Source organism: Rhinoderma darwinii, chromosome 2, assembly GCF_050947455.1.
Source record: "Rhinoderma darwinii isolate aRhiDar2 chromosome 2, aRhiDar2.hap1, whole genome shotgun sequence".
Taxonomy (NCBI): domain Eukaryota; kingdom Metazoa; phylum Chordata; class Amphibia; order Anura; family Rhinodermatidae; genus Rhinoderma; species Rhinoderma darwinii.
The window spans coordinates 468,395,138-468,420,252 of record NC_134688.1 but is presented as its reverse complement, the minus strand read 5'-3'; the positions used below and the strand labels follow the sequence as shown (position 1 = coordinate 468,420,252).

Sequence of the window (25,115 nt, the reverse complement as noted above, 5' to 3'; positions counted from 1 at the left end):
TGCCGCAAGCAACATGAGCAGGACCCCAGCACCAGGAGTTTGTGGCTGATCCGGGAGCGATTAGTTACATAGCTGTCTGGTCTGGGGTCTAAACAGTTTTTTTGGGGGTCTGTTATGGGTCTAAATTAATGTAGGGGTCTTGTCTGGAGTCTGAACTAATTTAGGGGTCTAACCTGGGGTCTGAATTTATTTAGCGGTCTGGTCGGGGGTCTGAATTAATTTTAGCAACTAGTTGGGGGTCTAAATTAACGGTGGTATGTAATATGGGGTCTACACAGGTGACGTGGGTGCCATGTGCGAGGACGAGGCGGAGACTTCATCCAGACGTGCCGCAGCGGGGGAAGATCGAAGAGGGGGCAGGATCCAGAAGCAGCGGCCGGAACTACAACTGTGCACAGGTAGAAGCCTCAGGGCAGCACCATGGGGTAAAATTGGGAGCAGCAGGCACAGTATTGGGGGGTAATAGCAGGCACAGTATTGGGGGGTAATAGCAGGCACAGTATTGGGGGGTAATAGGCAGGCACAGTATTGGGGGGTAATAGCAGGCACAGTATCGGGGGTAGCAGTGGGCACAGTATTGTGGGGTAATAGAAGGCACAGTATTGGGGGGTAATTGCAGGCACAGTATTGGGGGGTGATAGCTGGCACAGTATTGGGGGGTAATTGCAGGCACAGTATTGGGGGGTGATAGCTGGCACAGTATTGGGGGGTAATTGCAGGTACAGTATTGGGGGGCACAGTATCGGGGGCAGCAGCGGGCACGGTATTGGGGGTAATTGCAGGTACAGTATTGGGGGGTAATTGCAGATACAGTATTGGGGGGTAATTGCAGGTACAGTATTGGGGGTAATAGTAGTCACAATATTCGGGAGCAGTACAGCAGGCACAGGGTTGGAGAACAGCAGGCAAGCACTATTAAAGGGGGCTACCGGATAGAGGATTTGTGTTGCCATAGAGGGTGGAGAATGGAGATGGGCTGAAAAATCCGGGAGCCAAATATCTCTGGGCAGTAAACACAGCAGAGGCGAATGTCGCTGGAAGATCAGTCAGGAATAAGCAAAAATGCAGCGGTAGTAGACCCCACAATCCTGCTCCCCCTTCAAAAAAGGGTGTAATAAAAGGCAAGTTTTTGTAAAAATGTATCTGACCATGAAGGTGGCTGATACCGACCTCCACATGCATGGCCAAGTGCATGTAAACCCTATAGAGATGGGCAAAGAGGAACGTCTTTAGGGGCCCGGGGTCTGCTCTGCAAAAGCTCCAGCAGATATTGGATTCTTGTACTACTGTTTTGCCTGTGCTCGTCCTCTCGTCACCCTACAAATGAGATGTCTGGTTGACAATGACAGCGCATATGGCCAGCCCGGGTGTGTATCCAGTCTACGCATCCACAATTCCCCTACTGCGCTGCTTGTACTTCGGATGTATAAGCTGCTGCAGTGTCTTTGTTGCATTGTAATAAGATCCTCAAGGAGGAAAAGAGTCACTGGAGGTTTAGCTAATTGTTTGGATGGATCTATGATGTGTAAAACTGTATGAGCCCAAGAGTCAGCACCGGAAAACTGCCAAATGATATTAATTGAATCAATGGGTCAGAAAGTGGAGAAGATTCCCGCAGCTTGAGCCGGGTCCAGATCTGTCAATACCTCTGCACAAAGCCTTGTATGGGGGAACCCTTTCCCTAACGGTGAATAGCTCCGAGAAATCAGGATAAAAACCATGACGTACAGTGCCCAAGGAACACAGGTATAAAGTTAATACCGCTATACATGTAAAAATACCAACATACAACACATAAATAAAAGCACCATACTCTGCCCAAATATTGCCATTCAGTGCCCAAGTAACACGAGTATAAAGTGTATAGTTATTACCACCATACATGTCCTAAATAAAACCACCATACTGTGCCAAAATAGTGCCATACAGTGCCCAGGTAGCATAGGTACAAAGTGCATAGTTAATACCACTTTACATTGAATAAATACCTCCATAGAACACCTAAATAAAACCACCATACTGTGCCCAAATAGTGCCATACCGTGCCCAAGTAACATTAAAGTGCATAGTTAATACCACTATACATGAAAAAATGCCACCATACAATGCCTAAATAAAAACACCACACTCTGTCCAAATATTGCCTAAGTAACATGAGTATAAAGTGTATAGTGTATAGTTATTACCACTATACATTAATAAATACAACATAGAAGTGCTAAATAAAACCACCATACTGTGCCCAAATAGTGCCATACAGTGCCCAAGTAATATAGGTTTAAAGTGTATAGGTAATATCACTATACATAAATAAATAAAACTATGCAATGCCTAAATTAAACCACCATACTGTGCCCCAGTAACATGGGTATAAAGTGCATAATAATACCACTATAAATTGAATAAATACCACCAAACAACACCTAAATAAAACCACCATAAAGTGCCCAAATATTGCCATACAGTGCCCCAGTAACATGGGTATAAAATGTAAAATGAATACCACTATACATTGAATAAATACCACCATACAATACCTAACTATAACCACCATTATCTACCCAAATACTGGAATTCAGTACCTAAATAGCAATGCCCAAAGAAATATTCACACAGTGCCAAATAACATAACAATAAAGTGTCGAGATAATTCTGCCAGAGAGCGCCCAAATAATTTTATCATAAAATTCCCAAATTTTGTCATCATACAGTGCCCAATTAATACCGCGATATAGTCCCGAAATAATAACCACTAGAAAGTACACAAATTTTACTGCCGTACAGTGCCAAATAATATTACCATTTAGTAAGTAAATAATATGACATACAGTGCCATATTATTATTATTTTCAATTGAATTGATGCGCATCCGTGTGCTGTGCGTGATTTTCCCGCACCCATTGGCTTCAATGGGCGATAGGTGAAAAATACACCAATATAGGACATGCAGTAAGTTTTACGAAACGTACACACGCTACGTGAAAACTCCGGCATGTGTGAATGGCCCCATTGAAATCCATGGGTCAGTGCGCTGTGCGTGATTTTCACGCACAGCACATGGACGAGTTTTGCGCTCGTCTGAATGAGCTCTAAGGCTGCGTTCACATCTGCGTCTTCAATTCCGTTTTTTTGCTCAACATAGGAGCAAAAAAATTGAAATAATGGAGAACTGGTACTTTGCATGAAGGACACCAACGTCGCCCGACGGACTCCATTGACTTATAATGGGGCCCATCGGGTGCTGTCATGTCTGTCATGTTGACGGGTAGAATAGCACTACATGCTGTGCTATTCTATCCATCAAATATCAGGAAATCTGCGATAGGGGCTCCTGACGGACCGGGTGATGGAGACCACTTATGTGACCAGGTGATGAAGACCACTTACGTGATCAGGTGATGAAGACCACTTATGTGACAAGGTGATGAAGACCACTTATGTGACCGGGTGATGAAGACCACTTATGTGACCGGGTGATGAAGACCACTTATGTGACCGGGTGATGAAGACCACTTATGTGACCGGGTGATGAAGACCACTTATGTGACCGGGTGATGAAGACCACTTATGGGACCGGGTGATGAAGACCACTTATGTGACCGGGTGATGAAGACCACTTATGTGACCGGGTGATGAAGACCACTTATGTGACCGGGTGATGAAGACCACTTATGTGACCGGGTGATGAAGACCACTTATGTGACCGGGTGATGAAGACCACTTATGGGACCGGGTGATGAAGACCACTTATGGGACCGGGTGATGAAGACCACTTATGAGCCCGAATGAGGGAGACTGCATCTGGGACCTGGTGATGAAGACCACTTATGGAACTACGTGATGGATACCACTTATTGGACTGAATGATGGAGACCACTAGATGTTGGTGCCCTGGGTTAATTGCCTTTCTTGCCCCCCATGCGTGCAACAACCAACCAGATCACTTTTTACATTGTCTGCAATCTGATTGGTAAATAGAGGCACCGTTTTCCCCTGCGTTAATCCCACAGACAGCTCTGTATTTCAGAATTATCAGGATTAGAAGGTTTAATTGCCTTATAATACACAGAGGCAAACCCGACCCGGGCCATGTCTTGTAACCTTACACGATCTTGCCGGGTTGGGGAATTAAGGTGAAGGCTTACATCAAGACTAGTAAGGACAGTACAGGCTTTACAAATACAAACATGTTATAGATATTGCATGTAGATGTAGCAGAGTGGAGTTTGTCATATAGGGCAACTCATTGTCTGTTGCATTATTTTAAAATGACAGTATCCGCTCTATAGCCAGTATGTCAAATCCAGCATCATCTAGAATATCTTTATTACTTTTTAACCTTTTTTTCTACCTGGAAGTTGTCAATGAGATGCTGTTCACAGATCTTGTGGCTTATTTACTATTATTATTATTATTGTAATTCTGGATTGTGTGAATACTCAGGAGAGCCCAACTCATTTACAACTGATACTTGCACTTTGGGAGGAAGAGGGTATGAAGGATTTCTATTCTCCCAAAAGTCAACATTGACGTACTGAGTTATCGACAACACGATCATGAGATTATGTTATGACATCACGGACGGGACACATCACCATGGATACGAGAGCTACGTATATCAGTAAGCATTTTCTTTTGTTTTCCTGTAAGCCCCCTTTATCAGCCCATTTACAGCAAAAAAATCATTATGCATTCGAAACATTATATGCTTAATAGATCCATCAACAGCAGCTTGCTGATGGTTTCCACGTAACATTAAAATCTGAAAATAAGAGAAAACAGCATGGAATGTAGACGTAGATCTAAGACAAATATGCAAGACTTCACATTTACTGACTCTCTAGGAAAACTATCTGGCAACCAATATGGCTGCTGTTACAGCTTCCACCCAGCTTTTCCAGACTCCTGAACAGCTCATCTGACAAGTGATACAGTGACGTGCTCCCATGTCAATTCACTACTAGGCAGATTTGCCATGCAGGCCTCTAAGAAAGATGGGTGGCCATATCAGCTATAACCCAGCTTTCCCAAAAACAGATATAACTAAGAAACATATAGATCCAAGACCCTCCCAGGTTATAGTAGCAGATCTCCACCTCTTGACGGTTCCCTACCCCGTTCTATATCGTCCACAAATGTAAAAAAAAACTTGAACATTTTGAATGCTACAAAATGTTCTTTTCCACACAATTGATGGTCCTGTAATTGGCACTTGTGGCACTGCAGCTACCCCAACTGCGCAGATAATGGATTCCAGTCTGCTAATGCTGCACATTTATCTCACATCCTTTACAAAACGATTCTTTAAGATGCAAAGCGGCAAATCCCGCAGAACGCCACAACAGAACATCTTCAGAGCTCATTCATATTCCTCCTAATTCCACCACCATGTCGGAAAATCCTTCACCCAGCTTTTCCAGACGCTTGATCATCTCTATTCACATATACAAATCTAGGAAAATTTGCCCGTCAGTAGTTTGGGAAAGCTGGGTGTATAATAAAAATGATTCTTCTTCCTGATATACTTTGCGTTTCAAGTCCCCATTATGGTCAAGATTTCTGCTTGCTATCAGTGAATGAAAAAAATAGAGGTTGAACATCCATCCGGTACAAACAGTCATCACAGGGGTGGGTTTGCTACAATTGTTTCCGGTTTGGACAATATTCTGTGAACTGAACAGTCTGGACTCTTGCACTGATACATTGTAACAAACTATCAGGGCAGGAGAGAGATTTGTGTTGCTGATGACGTTTTTTTTTTTTTTTAGCTCATAGAGAATGGTCTAGACTGGATACATTTGCAACAAACCCTCAGCTGTGAGAAGTATTAGACATCTCCTTTCATGACCTCCGTTGCAAAATCTGTCAGATATGACAGAAAGAATAGCGCTGCATGCAGCGCTATTCGTCCTTTCAAAACTATGGACAAGGCGGCAGAACCCGATGGACCCCATTATAAATTCATGGGGTCTGTCCGGCACCGGTGGTATCCGTTGCATAGGGGATCCAGCGTTATAAACGGAAACCCTAATGAAGCTGTGAACAGAGCTTTAGTTAGTTTCACCCTCTGGATATGAAAGAAAAAAAAATCCCATTCACTGCAGCAAGCAGAGATCTTGGTAATTGTGAGGAATTGATACAAAAAGGTATACAAGAAAGTGGCAGAATGTTTCATTATACAATGATTAAGCTTTACGTATGTACAACCGGCAATCCCTGGCGCAGTAGGCACGCTATCCACTACATGGCACAGCCTGGGTAGTGACTTGTGAACTCCTCGGATATATCCGGGTGACTTCAGCACTTTCCTGCCACGTGAGGAGGCTGGGAGTTGTCATACATTGGGCTGGCTACATATTTTCCCTTGTGATTCATGGCTCCTATGTTGAAGGATTACAGCCGGCTGTAATCATGGGTAAGAATACTATACTTATCGAGATCAGCCCGTGAGGCGACATCCAGCGGGCACACGACTTTATAACATTCAACGCCAACCTGTCATTTACTTTTCAATAGATGACGGACTGGAGGAAGAGGTTCTTATAATCCTCAAGGAAAGGAATGGAGGAGCGTTGTGTGTTATGAGGGGAGCTCGGTGGTTCCCTTTTGGGTTAAGTTTGGTCCCAATGTGAGAAATCCCGTACTGGTGATGCCCTCAGCCCCGTCTCTATTCTAAGAGGCGGATGGCAGGGGCATGGCGTAAAACTACTTATAGCCATATTGGCTGTTTCAACTTGACCTATAGGTGGCGCTGCAAGAAGTTTTATATAGGCCATCCCATGTAGGCACCTCCTGTGATTGTCCACTTTATGGCAGCCCGCTCTGAGCTGAGGTCCTTCAGGTCCTTTTACAGGTGTAGGTCGGAAGTGTAGGGGGCTCAATAAGGTATATACCATAGTACTGTTGTCCTCTTAACTGGCAGAGCGGGCGTTGGGTGCAATTACACCCTTGCACCTACAAAATGCCAATGACCCTTCCTTATTGGCTAGAAATAAATCGGCAACTTTGTCAGCACTGCTCATTTGGGGGGATCTTTTTTCAAAGCGAGGTTCATATCTAATGTATTTCATCCACAATAGAATTTATTCAATTGACTGCTAGAAAACATACACCGGTCTTAGGGCCGGTCAAGAATTTTTGCATCCTGAGGTGAAAAGTTAAAGGCCCCCCTCCTCCCCAGTGAAGGTGGGAGGCCGGGATGGATTGTATATTTGCCTTTAAAAAATAAAAACTGCCCCTTGCATTTAGGGAATGGCCCTGCCTGAGGCAAAGTTCTCCCCTGGCCTCATGGATAGTGGCCCCATGGCTGCGGGTCTACTAATGAAGGTTCTGAAAAAGGGACTTTAAAGGGGGATCTAACATTAGAACAGGGTCTTTAACTCATGGCAGTAGATGCCCGATAGAGGGGACCCACCACGAAACCTCTTATTGTGCAAATACATTGCAGCGCCTCACATTGTGCCCACTTAAGGAATCAGAAGCCATGAGAAGGTCACATAATTAAAATATGTTTAGTGAATGAAGGGGTTGTCTACTTCAGAAAACCAATTTTCATACACCCAATTAGGGAATTCTGGTTAATATAGGGCGCGGGGGTCCTCTGTTCAGGATCATGATCACTTATCCAGAGCGGAGATCGGTCACAAAGAGCGTCTCTCACTCTGGAGGACCTGTTCTGTCCTGCATTACACAGACAACACATTGATATGAATTGACACTGTGTAATGCTTCATTTCTCCTGTGGTGGCGCTGCAGGGAAACTGAACACTTACTGCCAGGTTTCCTAACAGATTCCGGCTGATCGCTGGAGGTCCAAGCAGGAGGACACTTTGTGATCTACTTATTGTAAGAGCCCCTTCTAACAAGTAGGGATTGTCCAACCCCTTTAAGGCCCTCTCCATAAGAGAACTAAGTTAGTGATGCCCTTTAAAGTTGGAGTTCCACCGTAAAGCCACCTATATTAAGGAATGAATAGTAGCTCCAAAGACAAGTATCCCCCCCCCCTCCCAATTAAGATATAAATGAATTGCTCAACTACTGATGAAATAATACAGTCCCGGGAGAGTAGCCATCAGGGGTTTGTCCTCCTGAATCGACGGTTACCTTTCTTTTTCCACCACGGCCCCTCGGGGATAGAGAACGAGAGATCCTTAAATTCAATGTTCACAGCCGGCCTCCGGGGTAATGAGGAGAAGCGTTGCGCTTCCGTGAGGTTGTTGTCAACTTTTTTTAAATGCCCATTAAGCAGAGGGGTGTCTTGACTTCCGGCGCAGCTGGACACCACTTCATCCAAGGACACGCAGACTGACTTTGGGTCTGACATTGCAGCGGTGGGGATGCTAGAATTCTGCAAAGAGAAGAAAACATTTTTGTATAAATTGTAATTATCCATGCGGTCGTTTGTGGTGTTGTGATAAAAACGTTTCTGATTCTTAAAGGGCAAGCGTCACCAGACATGTTAATATTTAAATGGATTGTCGGGCACAGAAACCCCCTAATAGGACATTCCGAGTTGATAGGGGGGCATCCCTCATTTGCTACTTTCTGTAGCGGTGAGTGGTTACAAAGAGCGTCTCTCACTCTGGAGGACCAGTCCTGTCCTGCATTACACAGACAACACATTGATATGAATTGACACCGTGTAATGCTTAATTTCTCCTGTGGTGGTGCTGCAGGGAAACAAACCACTCTTAACTATTGATCGCTGGAAGTCACCCTGTGATCAGCATATTTTCAGGAACTCTAGCCAACAAAAAGTAGTTGTCGAAAGGAGATGGCTCCTTTAAGAGTGCCGAGGCACTTTTCGTCTCAATGGGCCTACGCAACTGGAAGAAGCTACTAGTCACTTCTGATTGGGCTCAGGCTCCTTAAAGAGGTATTTCAGATTCAGCAATCAAGCACAATCATTGTATAATAAAATGGTCTGCAATTTTCTAATATACCTGGTGTATCAGTAACTTACTATTTTTAAGATCTATGCTTGCTATCTGTGAATAGAAATCCCTTTTACAGTATTTATTTGAAGAGGAAGTTCTAACCGGAGAGTGGTTACAAAGAGTGTCTCTCTCTGGAGGACCCAACGAATCCATTCATTAAATGAACAGTCCATGGATGTCAATGGGAACTTTGTAGTTCTTCATTTCCCCTGTGGTGGCGCTGCAGGGAAACAAACCACTTTTTTACAGCTGATCGCTGGAAATCCCCCAATAATCAGCTTATTCTCAGGCTCTTCCACAAAGAAGTTGTCAAAAGGGAAAAACTCCTGCAAGAAGCCCGAGCTATTACATGATTCAATGGGCCTACTAAACTGGAAGAAGCTACTGGGCACTTCTGATTGGGCTCAGGCTCCTTAAAGGGGTATTCTGGTTTTAGCAAATAAAACACAATCATTTTATGATGAAACGTTCTACAATTTTTTTTTTATATACCTTGTGTATCAGTAACTTAACATATTCAAGATTTCTGCTTGTTGTCAGTGAATGTAACTGAGTGGTACATTTGTTGTAATTTTCCGACTTCCTAGCCATGACCGCTTTTAATAAGTAAGAAAACAAATATATTGGAGCTATGAGTGTCTATATGAACATAATTGTAATAAATTTGACGCATGTTTTTGTTTTACACCATGTCATTGCACCATTTTTTTCGGTCATGATGGTTCATAAAGAAGCCACCAGTGTGTCTTTAGGTCAAAGTTTCTTTTCATTGCACATTGCAGGGTCAATTGTGTTGTTCACCTCCTGCCAGATTACACAACGTTCAGCCGTTCTGGGGCTTGGCGGCATCCGATACTGATCAACGTTACAAAAAGTTCAAATCTTTCTTGTCCAGTCCCCAATGATCAAATATCTCCCCCGAGGGCAACGAGACAAAACACAAGCGATCGCGTTACCCAGCTAGAAAGTACAGTGCATGGATGTCAGTAAATCTGGATCCCAATTCAAGGCTAAATCACTACAAAAAGGTTCACATTCCGCTGCCTATTGAAATGCGGGAGGATTGAAGGCGGCCGAGACATACGAGAAGGGGCTGAATGTCCCCAAACCCTTTATGAAGGCTGCTTATTATAGAAAAAACATACAAACAATCCCAATAAAATAAAGAAGAATATAGGGGGCCGGAGGGTTTAAAGGGCATTTACCCCCCAAAAAAAAATTAAAAAAATTTGTGCTGGCATTATCTTGGTTCTAGAGACTATATGGCCATTCACACCTCCTGCTCAAGTCGCCCGACTTCTCTAGACCCCTGAATTCTTCATAAATATGCAGATACGTCCAATAGGGGGGTCAACCAGATGTCTAGGAAAGAAGGGTCATTTTGACAACGGGAAGTGCAGACAGTTTGGTTGTAACCTTTTAAAAAAAAAACTGATGATAAAAACATCCAAAGGACAGTTTTACCTCTAGTTTTTGAGAAGATATTTTAAAGGTGAATACCAATATGGCTGAACAAAAATGGCCGCCGCATCTATACAAAAAAATCCCCAAATTTCTAAGCAAAATGAACATAATTACCAAACTTTGGCTTCTGTTGTAACTTCAGATTACACACACAAGTGCCAAACTTCACCGCAAAGGGGAGGAGTTTATGCAAATTTGGATCAAAAAGGGGCAGTTTTGGGGCAAGACTGGGGCGGGGCTTACAAATGTCCCGTAGGTTGGTAGAAATACTGATATATGATGGGTGGAAATCTTCTATAAAGGGGTCTCACTGGATTTTCCCGTTAAACGGGTCACAAACTGGGCGAGGCCAATTAAACTTTGCACAAAATTGGGCATTTTATGGGTGTTCCTGGGCTAATCGGGGCTGGTGCAAATGGGGATAAAAATCTAGGGAGGAATGTTATTTGCGTATTTATTACTCATAGTTTTAAAGATCTCTGCTGCAGTCATTGAATGGGTACCCTTATTGTTTACTTCTAGATGATGAACATCAGTCTTGGTTATCTGATGATGACGCTCTGATAACTAAACTGTGACGAGCCCTGCACCTGTGTGAGCATCACGTGACCAGCACCGATGTTCATCATCTAGAGGTAAACAATGCAAGTTCCTATTCCATGACTGCAAGCAGAGATGTTGAAACTTGACAGGAATTAATTGCCCTTTGCATAACTTTTTACTATACAATGAATACACTTTATTTACTAAAAACAGGAAAGCCCCTTTAACTCCAGTTTACAGTTAACACGTGAGCTGCTGGAAGCTTTATGCTAATGAGCCAAGTGTACAGACGCGTCTCCTGTATAGTTCACGTCAGGTTAGGGGAGAAGCAGAGATTGTGGGAGATTCGCTGCTCAGCTGCGAGGACAATTCTGCTTTTGTGATTCTGTCTCCGAATAAAAAAACGCTAAATAGTCGCTGAGAAAACAGAAAACGGGGAACGAGGCCAAATGACCAGTTTATCAACCGACTACTAATAGTGAATCCTCAATGCCAATATCTGTCCCCACACGTCAGGAGACTGTCCGTATAAATATAAGACAACTGCATCATGTCATGTCCAGTGGTCGGTCATGTTGGGGGTTGTAGTGTTCTGTGTATAGAGTATAATAGAATTGTATTATGTCATGTGGTCCAGTGGTCGGTCATGTTGGGGGTTGTAGTGTTCTGTGTATAGAGTATAATAGAATTGTATTATGTCATGTCCAGTGGTCGGTCATGTTGGGGGTTGTAGTGTTCTATGTATAGAGTATAATAGAATTGTATTATGTCATGTCCAGTGGTCGGTCATGTTGGGGGTTGTAGTGTTCTATGTATAGAGTATAATAGAATTGTATTGTGTCATCTCCAGTGGTCGGTCATGTTGGGGGTTGTAGTGTTCTATGTATAGAGTATAATAGAATTGTATTATGTCATGTCCAGTGGTCGGTCATGTTGGGGGTTGTAGTGTTCTATGTATAGAGTATAATAGAATTGTATTATGTCAGGTCCAGGGGTCGGGTCATGTTGGGGGTTGTAGTGTTCTGTGTATAGAGTATAATAGAATTGTATTATGTCATGTCCAGTGGTCAGTCATGTTGGGGGTTGTAGTGTTCTATGTATAGAGTATAATAGAATTGTATTATGTCATGTCCAGTGGTCGGTCATGTTGGGGGTTGTAGTGTTCTGTGTATAGAGTATAATAGAATTGTATTATGTCATGTCCAGTGGTCGGGTCATGTTGGGGGTTGTAGTGTTCTGTGTATAGAGTATAATAGAATTGTATTATGTCATGTCCAGTGGTCGGTCATGTTGGGGGTTGTAGTGTTCTATGTATAGAGTATAATAGAATTGTATTATGTCATGTCCAGTGGTCGGTCATGTTGGGGGTTGTAGTGTTCTGTGTATAGAGTATAATAGAATTGTATTATGTCATGTCCAGTGGTCGGTCATGTTGGGAGTTGTAGTGTTCTATGTATAAGGTATAATAGAATTGTATTATGTCATGTCCAGTGGTCGGTCATGTTGGGGGTTGTAGTGTTCTATGTATAGAGTATAATAGAATTGTATTATGTCATGACCAGTGGTCGGTCATGTTAGGGGTTGTAGTGTTCTATGTATAGAGTATAATATAATTGTATTATGTCATGTCCAGTGGTCGGTCATGTTGGGGGTTGTAGTGTTCTATGTATAGAGTGTAATAGAATTGTATTATGTCATGTCTAGTGGTCGGTCATGTTGGGGGTTGTAGTGTTCTGTGTATAGAGTATAATAGAATTGTATTATGTCATGTCCAGTGGTCGGTCATGTTGGGGGTTGTAGTGTTCTATGTATAGAGTATAATAGAGTTGTATTATATAATGTCCAGTGGTCGGTCATGTTGGGGGTTGTAGTGTTCTATGTATAGAGTATAATAGAATTGTATTATGTCATGTCCAGTGGTCGGTCATGTTGGGGGTTGTAGTGTTCTATGTATAGAGTATAATAGAGTTGTATTATATAATGTCCAGTGGTCGGTCATGTTGGGGGTTGTAGTGTTCTATGTATAGAGTATAATAGAGTTGTATTATATAATGTCCAGTGGTCGGTCATGTTGGGGGTTGTAGTGTTCTATGTATAGAGTATAATAGAATTGTATTATGTCATGTCCAGTGGTCGGTCATGTTGGGGGTTGTAGTGTTCTATGTATAGAGTATAATAGAGTTGTATTATATAATGTCCAGTGGTCGGTCATGTTGGGGGTTGTAGTGTTCTATGTATAGAGTATAATAGAATTGTATTATGTCATGTCCAGTGGTCGGGTCATGTTGGGGGTTGTAGTGTTCTGTGTATAGAGTATAATAGAATTGTATTGTGTCATGTCCAGTGGTCGGGTCATGTTGGGGGTTGTAGTGTTCTATGTATAGAGTATAATAGAATTGTATTATGTCATGTCCAGTGGTCGGTCATGTTGGGGGTTGTAGTGTTCTATGTATAGAGTATAATAGAATTGTATTATGTCATGTCCAGTGGTCGGTCATGTTGGGGGTTGTAGTGTTCTGTGTATAGAGTATAATAGAATTGTATTGTGTCATGTCCAGTGGTCGGTCATGTTGGGGGTTGTAGTGTTCTATGTATAGAGTATAATAGAATTGTATTATGTCATGTCCAGTGGTCGGTCATGTTGGGGGTTGTAGTGTTCTATGTATAGAGTGTAATAGAATTGTATTGTGTCATGTCCAGTGGTCGGTCATGTTGGGGGTTGTAGTGTCCTATGTATAGAGTATAATAGAATTGTATTATGTCATGTCCAGTGGTCGGTCATGTTGGGGGTTGTAGTGTTCTGTGTATAGAGTATAATAGAATTGTATTATGTCATGCCCAGTGGTCGGTCATGTTGGGGGTTGTAGTGTTCTATGTATAGAGTATAATAGAATTGTATTATGTCATGTCCAGTGGTCGGTCATGTTGGGGGTTGTAGTGTTCTGTGTATAGAGTATAATAGAATTGTATTATGTCATGTCCAGTGGTCGGTCATGTTGGGGGTTGTAGTGTTCTGTGTATAGAGTATAATAGAATTGTATTATGCCATGTCCAGTGGTCGGGTAATGTTGGGGGTTGTAGTGTTCTATGTATAGAGTATAATAGAATTGTATTATGTCATGTCCAGTGGTCGGTCATGTTGGGGGTTGTAGTGTTCTATGTATAGAGTATAATAGAATTGTATTGTGTCATGTCCAGTGGTCGGTCATGTTGGGGGTTGTAGTGTTCTGTGTATAGAGTATAATAGAATTGTATTATGTCATGTCCAGTGGTCGGTCATGTTGGGGGTTGTAGTGTTCTATGTATAGAGTATAATAGAATTGTATTGTGTCATGTCCAGTGGTCGGTCATGTTGGGGGTTGTAGTGTTCTGTGTATAGAGTATAATAGAATTGTATTATGTCACGTCCAGTGGTCAGTCATGTTGGGGGTTGTAGTGTTCTGTGTATAGAGTATAATAGAATTGTATTATGTCATGTCCAGTGGTCGGTCATGTTGGGGGTTGTAGTGTTCTATGTATAGAGTATAATAGAATTGTATTGTGTCATGTCCAGTGGTCGGTCATGTTGGGGGTTGTAGTGTTCTGTGTATAGAGTATAATAGAATTGTATTATGTCATGTCCAGTGGTCGGTCATGTTGGGGGTTGTAGTGTTCTATGTATAGAGTATAATAGAATTGTATTATGTCATGTCCAGTGGTCGGTCATGTTGGGGGTTGTAGTGTTCTGTGTATAGAGTATAATAGAATTGTATTATGTCATGTCCAGTGGTCGGTCATGTTGGGGGTTGTAGTGTTCTGTGTATAGAGTATAATAGAATTGTATTATGTCATGTCCAGTGGTCGGTCATGTTGGGGGTTGTAGTGTTCTGTGTATAGAGTATAATAGAATTGTATTATGTCATGTCCAGTGGTCGGTCATGTTGGGGGTTGTAGTGTTCTATGTATAGAGTGTAATAGAATTGTATTGTGTCATGTCCAGTGGTCGGTCATGTTGGGGGTTGTAGTGTTCTGTGTATAGAGTATAATAGAATTGTATTATGTCATGTCCAGTGGTCGGTCATGTTGGGGGTTGTAGTGTTCTGTGTATAGAGTATAATAGAATTGTATTATGTCATGTCCAGTGGTCGGTCATGTTGGGGGTTGTAGTGCTCTATGTATAGAGTATAATAGAATTGTATTATGTCATGTCCAGTGGTCGGTCATGTTGGGGGTTGTAGTGTCCTGTGTATAGAGTATAATAGAATTGTATTATGTCATGTCCAGTGGTCGGGTCATGTTGGGGGTTGTAGTGTCCTATGTATAGAGTATAATAGAATTGTATTATGTCATGTCCAGTGGTCGGTCATGTTGGGGGTTGTAGTGTTCTATGTATAGAGTATAATAGAATTGTATCATGTAATTTCCAGTGGTCGGTCATGTTGGGGGTTGTAGTGTTCTATGTATAGAGTATAATAGAATTGTATTATGTCATGTCCAGTGGTCGGGTCATGTTGGGGGTTGTAGTGTTCTATGTATAGAGTATAATAGAATTGTATCATGTCATGTCCAGTGGTCGGTCATGTTGGGGGTTGTAGTGTTCTATGTATAGAGTATAATAGAATTGTATTGTGTCATGTGGTCCAGTGGTCGGTCATGTTGGGGGTTGTAGTGTTCTGTGTATAGAGTATAATAGAATTGTATTATGTGATGTGGTCCAGTGGTCGGTCATGTTGGGGGTTGTAGTGTTCTGTGTATAGAGTATAATAGAATTGTATTATGTCATGTCCAGTGGTCGGTCATGTTGGGAGTTGTAGTGTTCTATGTATAGAGTATAATAGAATTGTATTATGTCATGTCCAGTGGTCGGTCATGTTGGGGGTTGTAGTGTCCTATGTATAGAGTATAATAGAATTGTATTATGTCATGTCCAGTGGTCGGTCATGTTGGGGGTTGTAGTGTTCTATGTATAGAGTATAATAGAATTGTATTATGTCATGTCCAGTGGTCGGGTCATGTTGGGGGTTGTAGTGTTCTATGTATAGAGTATAATAGAATTGTATTATGTCATGTCCAGTGGTCGGTCATGTTGGGGGTTGTAGTGTTCTATGTATAGAGTATAATAGAATTGTATTATGTCATGTCCAGTGGTCGGTCATGTTGGGGGTTGTAGTGTTCTATGTATAGAGTATAATAGAATTGTATCATGTCATGTCCAGTGGTCGGTCATGTTGGGGGTTGTAGTGTTCTGTGTATAGAGTATAATAGAATTGTATTATGTCATGTCCAGTGGTCGGTCATGTTGAGGGTTGTAGTGTTCTATGTATAGAGTATAATAGAGTTGTATTATGTCATGTCCAGTGGTCGGTCATGTTGGGGGTTGTAGTGTTCTATGTATAGAGTATAATAGAATTGTATTATGTCATGTCCAGTGGTCGGGTCATGTTGGGGGTTGTAGTGTTCTGTGTATAGAGTATAATAGAATTGTATTATGTCACGTCCAGTGGTCGGGTCATGTTGGGGGTTGTAGTGTTCTATGTATAGAGTGTAATAGAATTGTATTATGTCATGTGGTCCAGTGGTCGGTCATGTTGGGGGTTGTAGTGTTCTATGTATAGAGTATAATAGAATTGTATTATGTCATGTCCAGTGGTCGGTCATGTTGGGGGTTGTAGTGTTCTATGTATAGAGTATAATAGAATTGTATTATGTAATGTCCAGTGGTCGGTCATGTTGGGGGTTGTAGTGTTCTGTGTATAGAGTATAATAGAATTGTATTATGTCATGTCCAGTGGTCGGTCATGTTGGGGGTTGTAGTGTTCTGTGTATAGAGTATAATAGAATTGTATTATGTCATGTCCAGTGGTCGGGCATGTTGGGGGTTGTAGTGTTCTATGTATAGAGTATAATAGAATTGTATCATGTCATGTCCAGTGGTCGGTCATGTTGGGGGTTGTAGTGCTCTATGTATAGAGTATAATAGAATTGTATTGTGTCATGTCCAGTGGTCGGTCATGTTGGGGGTTGTAGTGTTCTATGTATAGAGTATAATAGAATTGTATTATGTCATGTCCAGTGGTCGGTCATGTTGGGGGTTGTAGTGTTCTATGTATAGAGTATAATAGAATTGTATTATGTCATGTCCAGTGGTCGGTCATGTTGGGGGTTGTAGTGTTCTGTGTATAGAGTATAATAGAATTGTATTATGTCATGTCCAGTGGTCGGTCATGTTGGGGGTTGTAGTGTTCTGTGTATAGAGTATAATAGAAGTGTATTATGTCATGTCCAGTGGTCGGTCATGTTGGGGGTTGTAGTGGTCTATGTATAGAGTATAATAGAATTGTATTATGTCACGTCCAGTGGTCAGTCATGTTGGGGGTTGTAGTGTTCTATGTATAGAGTATAATAGAATTGTATTATGTCATGTCCAGTGGTCGGTCATGTTGGGGGTTGTAGTGTTCTGTGTATAGAGTATAATAGAATTGTATTATGTCATGTCCAGTGGTCGGGTCATGTTGGGGGTTGTAGTGTTCTGTGTATAGAGTATAATAGAATTGTATTATGTCATGTCCAGTGGTCGGGTCATGTTGGGGGTTGTAGTGTTCTATGTATAAAGTATAATAGAATTGTATTATGTCATGTCCAGTGGTCGGGTCATGTTGGGGGTTGTAGTGTTCTGTGTATAGAGTATAATAGAATTGTATTATGTCATGTCCAGTGGTCGGTCATGTTGGGGGTTGTAGTGTTCTATGTATAGAGTATAATAGAATTGTATTATGTCATGTCCAGTGGTCGGTCATGTTGGGGGTTGTAGTGTTCTATGTATAGAGTATAATAGAATTGTATTGTGTCATGTCCAGTGGTCGGTCATGTTGGGGGTTGTAGTTTTCTATGTATAGAGTATAATAGAATTGTATTATATAATGTCCAGTGGTCGGTCATGTTGGGGGTTGTAGTGTTCTATGTATAGAGTATAATAGAGTTGTATTATATAATGTCCAGTGGTCGGTCATGTTGGGGGTTGTAGTGTTCTATGTATAGAGTATAATAGAATTGTATTATGTCATGTCCAGTGGTCGGTCATGTTGGGGGTTGTAGTGTTCTGTGTATAGAGTATAATAGAATTGTATTATATCATGGCCAGTGGTCGGTCATGTTGGGGGTTGTAGTGTTCTATGTATAGAGTATAATAGAATTGTATTATGTCATGTCCAGTGGTCGGTCATGTTGGGGGTTGTAGTGTTCTGTGTATAGAGTATAATAGAATTGTATTATGTCATGTCCAGTGGTCGGTCATGTTGGGGGTTGTAGTGTTCTGTGTATAGAGTATAATAGAATTGTATTATGTCATGTCCAGTGGTCGGTCATGTTGGGGGTTGTAGTGTTCTGTGTATAGAGTATAATAGAATTGTATTATGTCATGTCCAGTGGTCGGTCATGTTGGGGGTTGTAGTGTTCTATGTATAGAGTGTAATAGAATTGTATTGTGTCATGTCCAGTGGTCGGTCATGTTGGGGGTTGTAGTGTTCTGTGTATAGAGTATAATAGAATTGTATTATGTCATGTCCAGTGGTCGGTCATGTTGGGGGTTGTAGTGTTCTGTGTATAGAGTATAATAGAATTGTATTATGTCATGTCCAGTGGTCGGTCATGTTGGGGGTTGTAGTGTTCTGTGTATAGAGTATAATAGAATTGTATTATGTCATGTCCAGTGGTCGGTCATGTTGGGGGTTGTAGTGCTCTATGTATAGAGTATAATAGAATTGTATTATGTCATGTCCAGTGGTCGGTCATGTTGGGGGTTGTAGTGTCCTGTGTATAGAGTATAATAGAATTGTATTATGTCATGTCCAGTGGTCGGGTCATGTTGGGGGTTGTAGTGTCCTATGTATAGAGTATAATAGAATTGTATTATGTCATGTCCAGTGGTCGGTCATGTTGGGGGTTGTAGTGTTCTATGTATAGAGTATAATAGAATTGTATCATGTAATTTCCAGTGGTCGGTCATGTTGGGGGTTGTAGTGTTCTATGTATAGAGTATAATAGAATTGTATTATGTCATGTCCAGTGGTCGGGTCATGTTGGGGGTTGTAGTGTTCTATGTATAGAGTATAATAGAATTGTATCATGTCATGTCCAGTGGTCGGTCATGTTGGGGGTTGTAGTGTTCTATGTATAGAGTATAATAGAATTGTATTATGTCATGTGGTCCAGTGGTCGGTCATGTTGGGGGTTGTAGTGTTCTGTGTATAGAGTATAATAGAATTGTATTATGTGATGTGGTCCAGTGGTCGGTCATGTTGGGGGTTGTAGTGTTCTGTGTATAGAGTATAATAGAATTGTATTATGTCATGTCCAGTGGTCGGTCATGTTGGGAGTTGTAGTGTTCTATGTATAGAGTATAATAGAATTGTATTATGTCATGTCCAGTGGTCGGTCATGTTGGGGGTTGTAGTGTCCTATGTATAGAGTATAATAGAATTGTATTATGTCATGTCCAGTGGTCGGTCATGTTGGGGGTTGTAGTGTTCTATGTATAGAGTATAATAGAATTGTATTATGTCATGTCCAGTGGTCGGTCATGTTGGGGGTTGTAGTGTTCTATGTATAGAGTATAATAGAATTGTATTATGTCATGTCCAGTGGTCGGTCATGTTGGGGGTTGTAGTGTTCTGTGTATAGAGTATAATAGAATTGTATTATGTCATGTCCAGTGGTCGGTCATGTTGGGGGTTGTAGTGCTCTATGTATAGAGTATAATAGAATTGTATTATGTCATGTCCAGTGGTCGGTCATGTTGGGGGTTGTAGTGTCCTGTGTATAGAGTATAATAGAATTGTATTATGTCATGTCCAGTGGTCGGGTCATGTTGGGGGTTGTAGTGTCCTATGTATAGAGTATAATAGAATTGTATTATGTCATGTCCAGTGGTCGGTCATGTTGGGGGTTGTAGTGTTCTATGTATAGAGTATAATAGAATTGTATCATGTAATTTCCAGTGGTCGGTCATGTTGGGGGTTGTAGTGTTCTATGTATAGAGTATAATAGAATTGTATTATGTCATGTCCAGTGGTCGGGTCATGTTGGGGGTTGTAGTGTTCTATGTATAGAGTATAATAGAATTGTATCATGTCATGTCCAGTGGTCGGTCATGTTGGGGGTTGTAGTGTTCTATGTATAGAGTATAATAGAATTGTATTATGTCATGTGGTCCAGTGGTCGGTCATGTTGGGGGTTGTAGTGTTCTGTGTATAGAGTATAATAGAATTGTATTATGTGATGTGGTCCAGTGGTCGGTCATGTTGGGGGTTGTAGTGTTCTGTGTATAGAGTATAATAGAATTGTATTATGTCATGTCCAGTGGTCGGTCATGTTGGGAGTTGTAGTGTTCTATGTATAGAGTATAATAGAATTGTATTATGTCATGTCCAGTGGTCGGTCATGTTGGGGGTTGTAGTGTCCTATGTATAGAGTATAATAGAATTGTATTATGTCATGTCCAGTGGTCGGTCATGTTGGGGGTTGTAGTGTTCTATGTATAGAGTATAATAGAATTGTATTATGTCATGTCCAGTGGTCGGTCATGTTGGGGGTTGTAGTGTTCTATGTATAGAGTATAATAGAATTGTATTATGTCATGTCCAGTGGTCGGTCATGTTGGGGGTTGTAGTGTTCTGTGTATAGAGTATAATAGAATTGTATTATGTCATGTCCAGTGGTCGGTCATGTTGGGGGTTGTAGTGTTCTGTGTATAGAGTATAATAGAATTGTATTATGTCATGTCCAGTGGTCGGTCATGTTGAGGGTTGTAGTGTTCTATGTATAGAGTATAATAGAGTTGTATTATGTCATGTCCAGTGGTCGGTCATGTTGGGGGTTGTAGTGTTCTATGTATAGAGTATAATAGAATTGTATTATGTCATGTCCAGTGGTCGGGTCATGTTGGGGGTTGTAGTGTTCTGTGTATAGAGTATAATAGAATTGTATTATGTCACGTCCAGTGGTCGGGTCATGTTGGGGGTTGTAGTGTTCTATGTATAGAGTATAATAGAATTGTATTATGTCATGTCCAGTGGTCGGTCATGTTGGGGGTTGTAGTGTTCTGTGTATAGAGTATAATAGAATTGTATTATGTAATGTCCAGTGGTCGGTCATGTTGGGGGTTGTAGTGTTCTGTGTATAGAGTATAATAGAATTGTATTATGTCATGTCCAGTGGTCGGGTCATGTTGGGGGTTGTAGTGTTCAGTGTATAGAGTATAATAGAATTGTATTATGTCATGTCCAGTGGTCGGGCATGTTGGGGGTTGTAGTGTTCTATGTATAGAGTATAATAGAATTGTATCATGTCATGTCCAGTGGTCGGTCATGTTGGGGGTTGTAGTGCTCTATGTATAGAGTATAATAGAATTGTATTGTGTCATGTCCAGTGGTCGGTCATGTTGGGGGTTGTAGTGTTCTATGTATAGAGTATAATATAATTGTATTATGTCATGTCCAGTGGTCGGTCATGTTGGGGGTTGTAGTGTTCTATGTATAGAGTATAATAGAATTGTATTATGTCATGTCCAGTGGTCGGTCATGTTGGGGGTTGTAGTGTTCTATGTATAGAGTATAATAGAATTGTATTATGTCATGTCCAGTGGTCGGTCATGTTGGGGGTTGTAGTGTTCTGTGTATAGAGTATAATAGAATTGTATTATGTCATGTCCAGTGGTCGGGTCATGTTGGGGGTTGTAGTGTTCTGTGTATAGAGTATAATAGAATTGTATTATGTCATGTCCAGTGGTCGGGTCATGTTGGGGGTTGTAGTGTTCTATGTATAGAGTATAATAGAATTGTATTATGTCATGTCCAGTGGTCGGGTCATGTTGGGGGTTGTAGTGTTCTGTGTATAGAGTATAATAGAATTGTATTATGTCATGTCCAGTGGTCGGTCATGTTGGGGGTTGTAGTGTTCTGTGTATAGAGTATAATAGAATTGTATTATGACATGTCCAGTGGTCGGGTCATGTTGGGGGTTGTAGTGTTCTATGTATAGAGTATAATAGAATTGTATTGTGTCATGTCCAGTGGTCGGTCATGTTGGGGGTTGTAGTTTTCTATGTATAGAGTATAATAGAATTGTATCATGTCATGTCCAGTGGTCGGTGATGTTGGGGGTTGTAGTGTTCTATGTATAGAGTATAATAGAATTGTATTATTTCATGTCCAGTGGTCGGGTCATGTTGGGGGTTGTAGTGTTCTATGTATAGAGTATAATAGAATTGTATTATGTCATGTCCAGTGGTCGGTCATGTTGGGGGTTGTAGTGTTCTGTGTATAGAGTATAATAGAATTGTGTTATGTCATGTCCAGTGGTCGGTCATGTTGGGGGTTGTAGTGTTCTATGTATAGAGTATAATAGAATTGTATTATGTCATGTCCAGTGGTCGGGTCATGTTGGGGGTTGTAGTGTTCTATGTATAGAGTATAATAGAATTGTATTATGTCATGTCCAGTGGTTGGTCATGTTGGGGGTTGTAGTGTTCTGTGTATAGAGTATAATAGAATTGTATCATGTCATGTCCAGTGGTCGGTCATGTTGGGGGTTATAGTGTTCTATGTATAGAGTATAATAGAATTGTATTATGTCATGTCCAGTGGTCGGTGATGTTGGGGGTTGTAGTGTTCTATGTATAGAGTATAATAGAATTGTATCATGTCATGTCAAGTGGTCGGTCATGTTGGGGGTTGTAGTGTTCTGTGTATAGAGTATAATAGAATTGTATTATGTCATGTCCAGTGGTCGGTCATGTTGGGGGTTGTAGTGTTCTGTGTATAGAGTATAATAGAATTGTCTTATGTCATGTCCAGTGGTCGGGTCATGTTGGGGGTTGTAGTGTTCTGTGTATAGAGTATAATAGAATTGTATTATGACATGTCCAGTGGTCGGGTCATGTTGGGGGTTGTAGTGTTCTATGTATAGAGTATAATAGAATTGTATTATGACATGTCCAGTGGTCGGGTCATGTTGGGGGTTGTAGTGTTCTATGCATAGAGTATAATAGAATTGTATCATGTCATGTCCAGTGGTCGGTCATGTTGGGGGTTGTAGTGTTCTGTGTATAGAGTATAATAGAATTGTATTATGTCATGTCCAGTGGTCGGTCATGTTGGGGGTTGTAGTGTTCTGTGTATAGAGTATAATAGAATTGTATTATGTCATGTCCAGTGGTCGGGTCATGTTGGGGGTTGTAGTGTTCAGTGTATAGAGTATAATAGAATTGTATTATGTCATGTCCAGTGGTCGGGCATGTTGGGGGTTGTAGTGTTCTATGTATAGAGTATAATAGAATTGTATCATGTCATGTCCAGTGGTCGGTCATGTTGGGGGTTGTAGTGCTCTATGTATAGAGTATAATAGAATTGTATTGTGTCATGTCCAGTGGTCGGTCATGTTGGGGGTTGTAGTGTTCTATGTATAGAGTATAATATAATTGTATTATGTCATGTCCAGTGGTCGGTCATGTTGGGGGTTGTAGTGTTCTATGTATAGAGTATAATAGAATTGTATTATGTCATGTCCAGTGGTCGGTCATGTTGGGGGTTGTAGTGTTCTATGTATAGAGTATAATAGAATTGTATTATGTCATGTCCAGTGGTCGGTCATGTTGGGGGTTGTAGTGTTCTGTGTATAGAGTATAATAGAATTGTATTATGTCATGTCCAGTGGTCGGGTCATGTTGGGGGTTGTAGTGTTCTGTGTATAGAGTATAATAGAATTGTATTATGTCATGTCCAGTGGTCGGGTCATGTTGGGGGTTGTAGTGTTCTATGTATAGAGTATAATAGAATTGTATTATGTCATGTCCAGTGGTCGGGTCATGTTGGGGGTTGTAGTGTTCTGTGTATAGAGTATAATAGAATTGTATTATGTCATGTCCAGTGGTCGGTCATGTTGGGGGTTGTAGTGTTCTGTGTATAGAGTATAATAGAATTGTATTATGACATGTCCAGTGGTCGGGTCATGTTGGGGGTTGTAGTGTTCTATGTATAGAGTATAATAGAATTGTATTGTGTCATGTCCAGTGGTCGGTCATGTTGGGGGTTGTAGTTTTCTATGTATAGAGTATAATAGAATTGTATCATGTCATGTCCAGTGGTCGGTGATGTTGGGGGTTGTAGTGTTCTATGTATAGAGTATAATAGAATTGTATTATTTCATGTCCAGTGGTCGGGTCATGTTGGGGGTTGTAGTGTTCTATGTATAGAGTATAATAGAATTGTATTATGTCATGTCCAGTGGTCGGTCATGTTGGGGGTTGTAGTGTTCTGTGTATAGAGTATAATAGAATTGTGTTATGTCATGTCCAGTGGTCGGTCATGTTGGGGGTTGTAGTGTTCTATGTATAGAGTATAATAGAATTGTATTATGTCATGTCCAGTGGTCGGGTCATGTTGGGGGTTGTAGTGTTCTATGTATAGAGTATAATAGAATTGTATTATGTCATGTCCAGTGGTTGGTCATGTTGGGGGTTGTAGTGTTCTGTGTATAGAGTATAATAGAATTGTATCATGTCATGTCCAGTGGTCGGTCATGTTGGGGGTTATAGTGTTCTATGTATAGAGTATAATAGAATTGTATTATGTCATGTCCAGTGGTCGGTGATGTTGGGGGTTGTAGTGTTCTATGTATAGAGTATAATAGAATTGTATCATGTCATGTCAAGTGGTCGGTCATGTTGGGGGTTGTAGTGTTCTGTGTATAGAGTATAATAGAATTGTATTATGTCATGTCCAGTGGTCGGTCATGTTGGGGGTTGTAGTGTTCTGTGTATAGAGTATAATAGAATTGTCTTATGTCATGTCCAGTGGTCGGGTCATGTTGGGGGTTGTAGTGTTCTGTGTATAGAGTATAATAGAATTGTATTATGACATGTCCAGTGGTCGGGTCATGTTGGGGGTTGTAGTGTTCTATGTATAGAGTATAATAGAATTGTATTATGACATGTCCAGTGGTCGGGTCATGTTGGGGGTTGTAGTGTTCTATGCATAGAGTATAATAGAATTGTATCATGTCATGTCCAGTGGTCGGTCATGTTGGGGGTTGTAGTGTTCTGTGTATAGAGTATAATAGAATTGTATTATGTCATGTCCAGTGGTCGGGTCATGTTGGGGTTGTAGTGTTCTATGTATAGAGTATAATAGAATTGTA

General features: G+C 41.1%; 1 protein-coding gene across 1 annotated transcript in view; it reads right to left on the bottom strand.

Moving 5' to 3' along the window:
- Nucleotides 1-25,115, bottom strand: part of ABCG1 (ATP binding cassette subfamily G member 1) — an 86,242-nt gene that overhangs the window by 48,637 nt on the left and 12,490 nt on the right. The window contains exon 2 of the mRNA XM_075851000.1: nucleotides 8,104-8,347. Within this exon, the coding sequence (XP_075707115.1) occupies nucleotides 8,104-8,347 (244 nt within the window). The remainder of the gene's footprint in view (nucleotides 1-8,103; nucleotides 8,348-25,115) is intronic.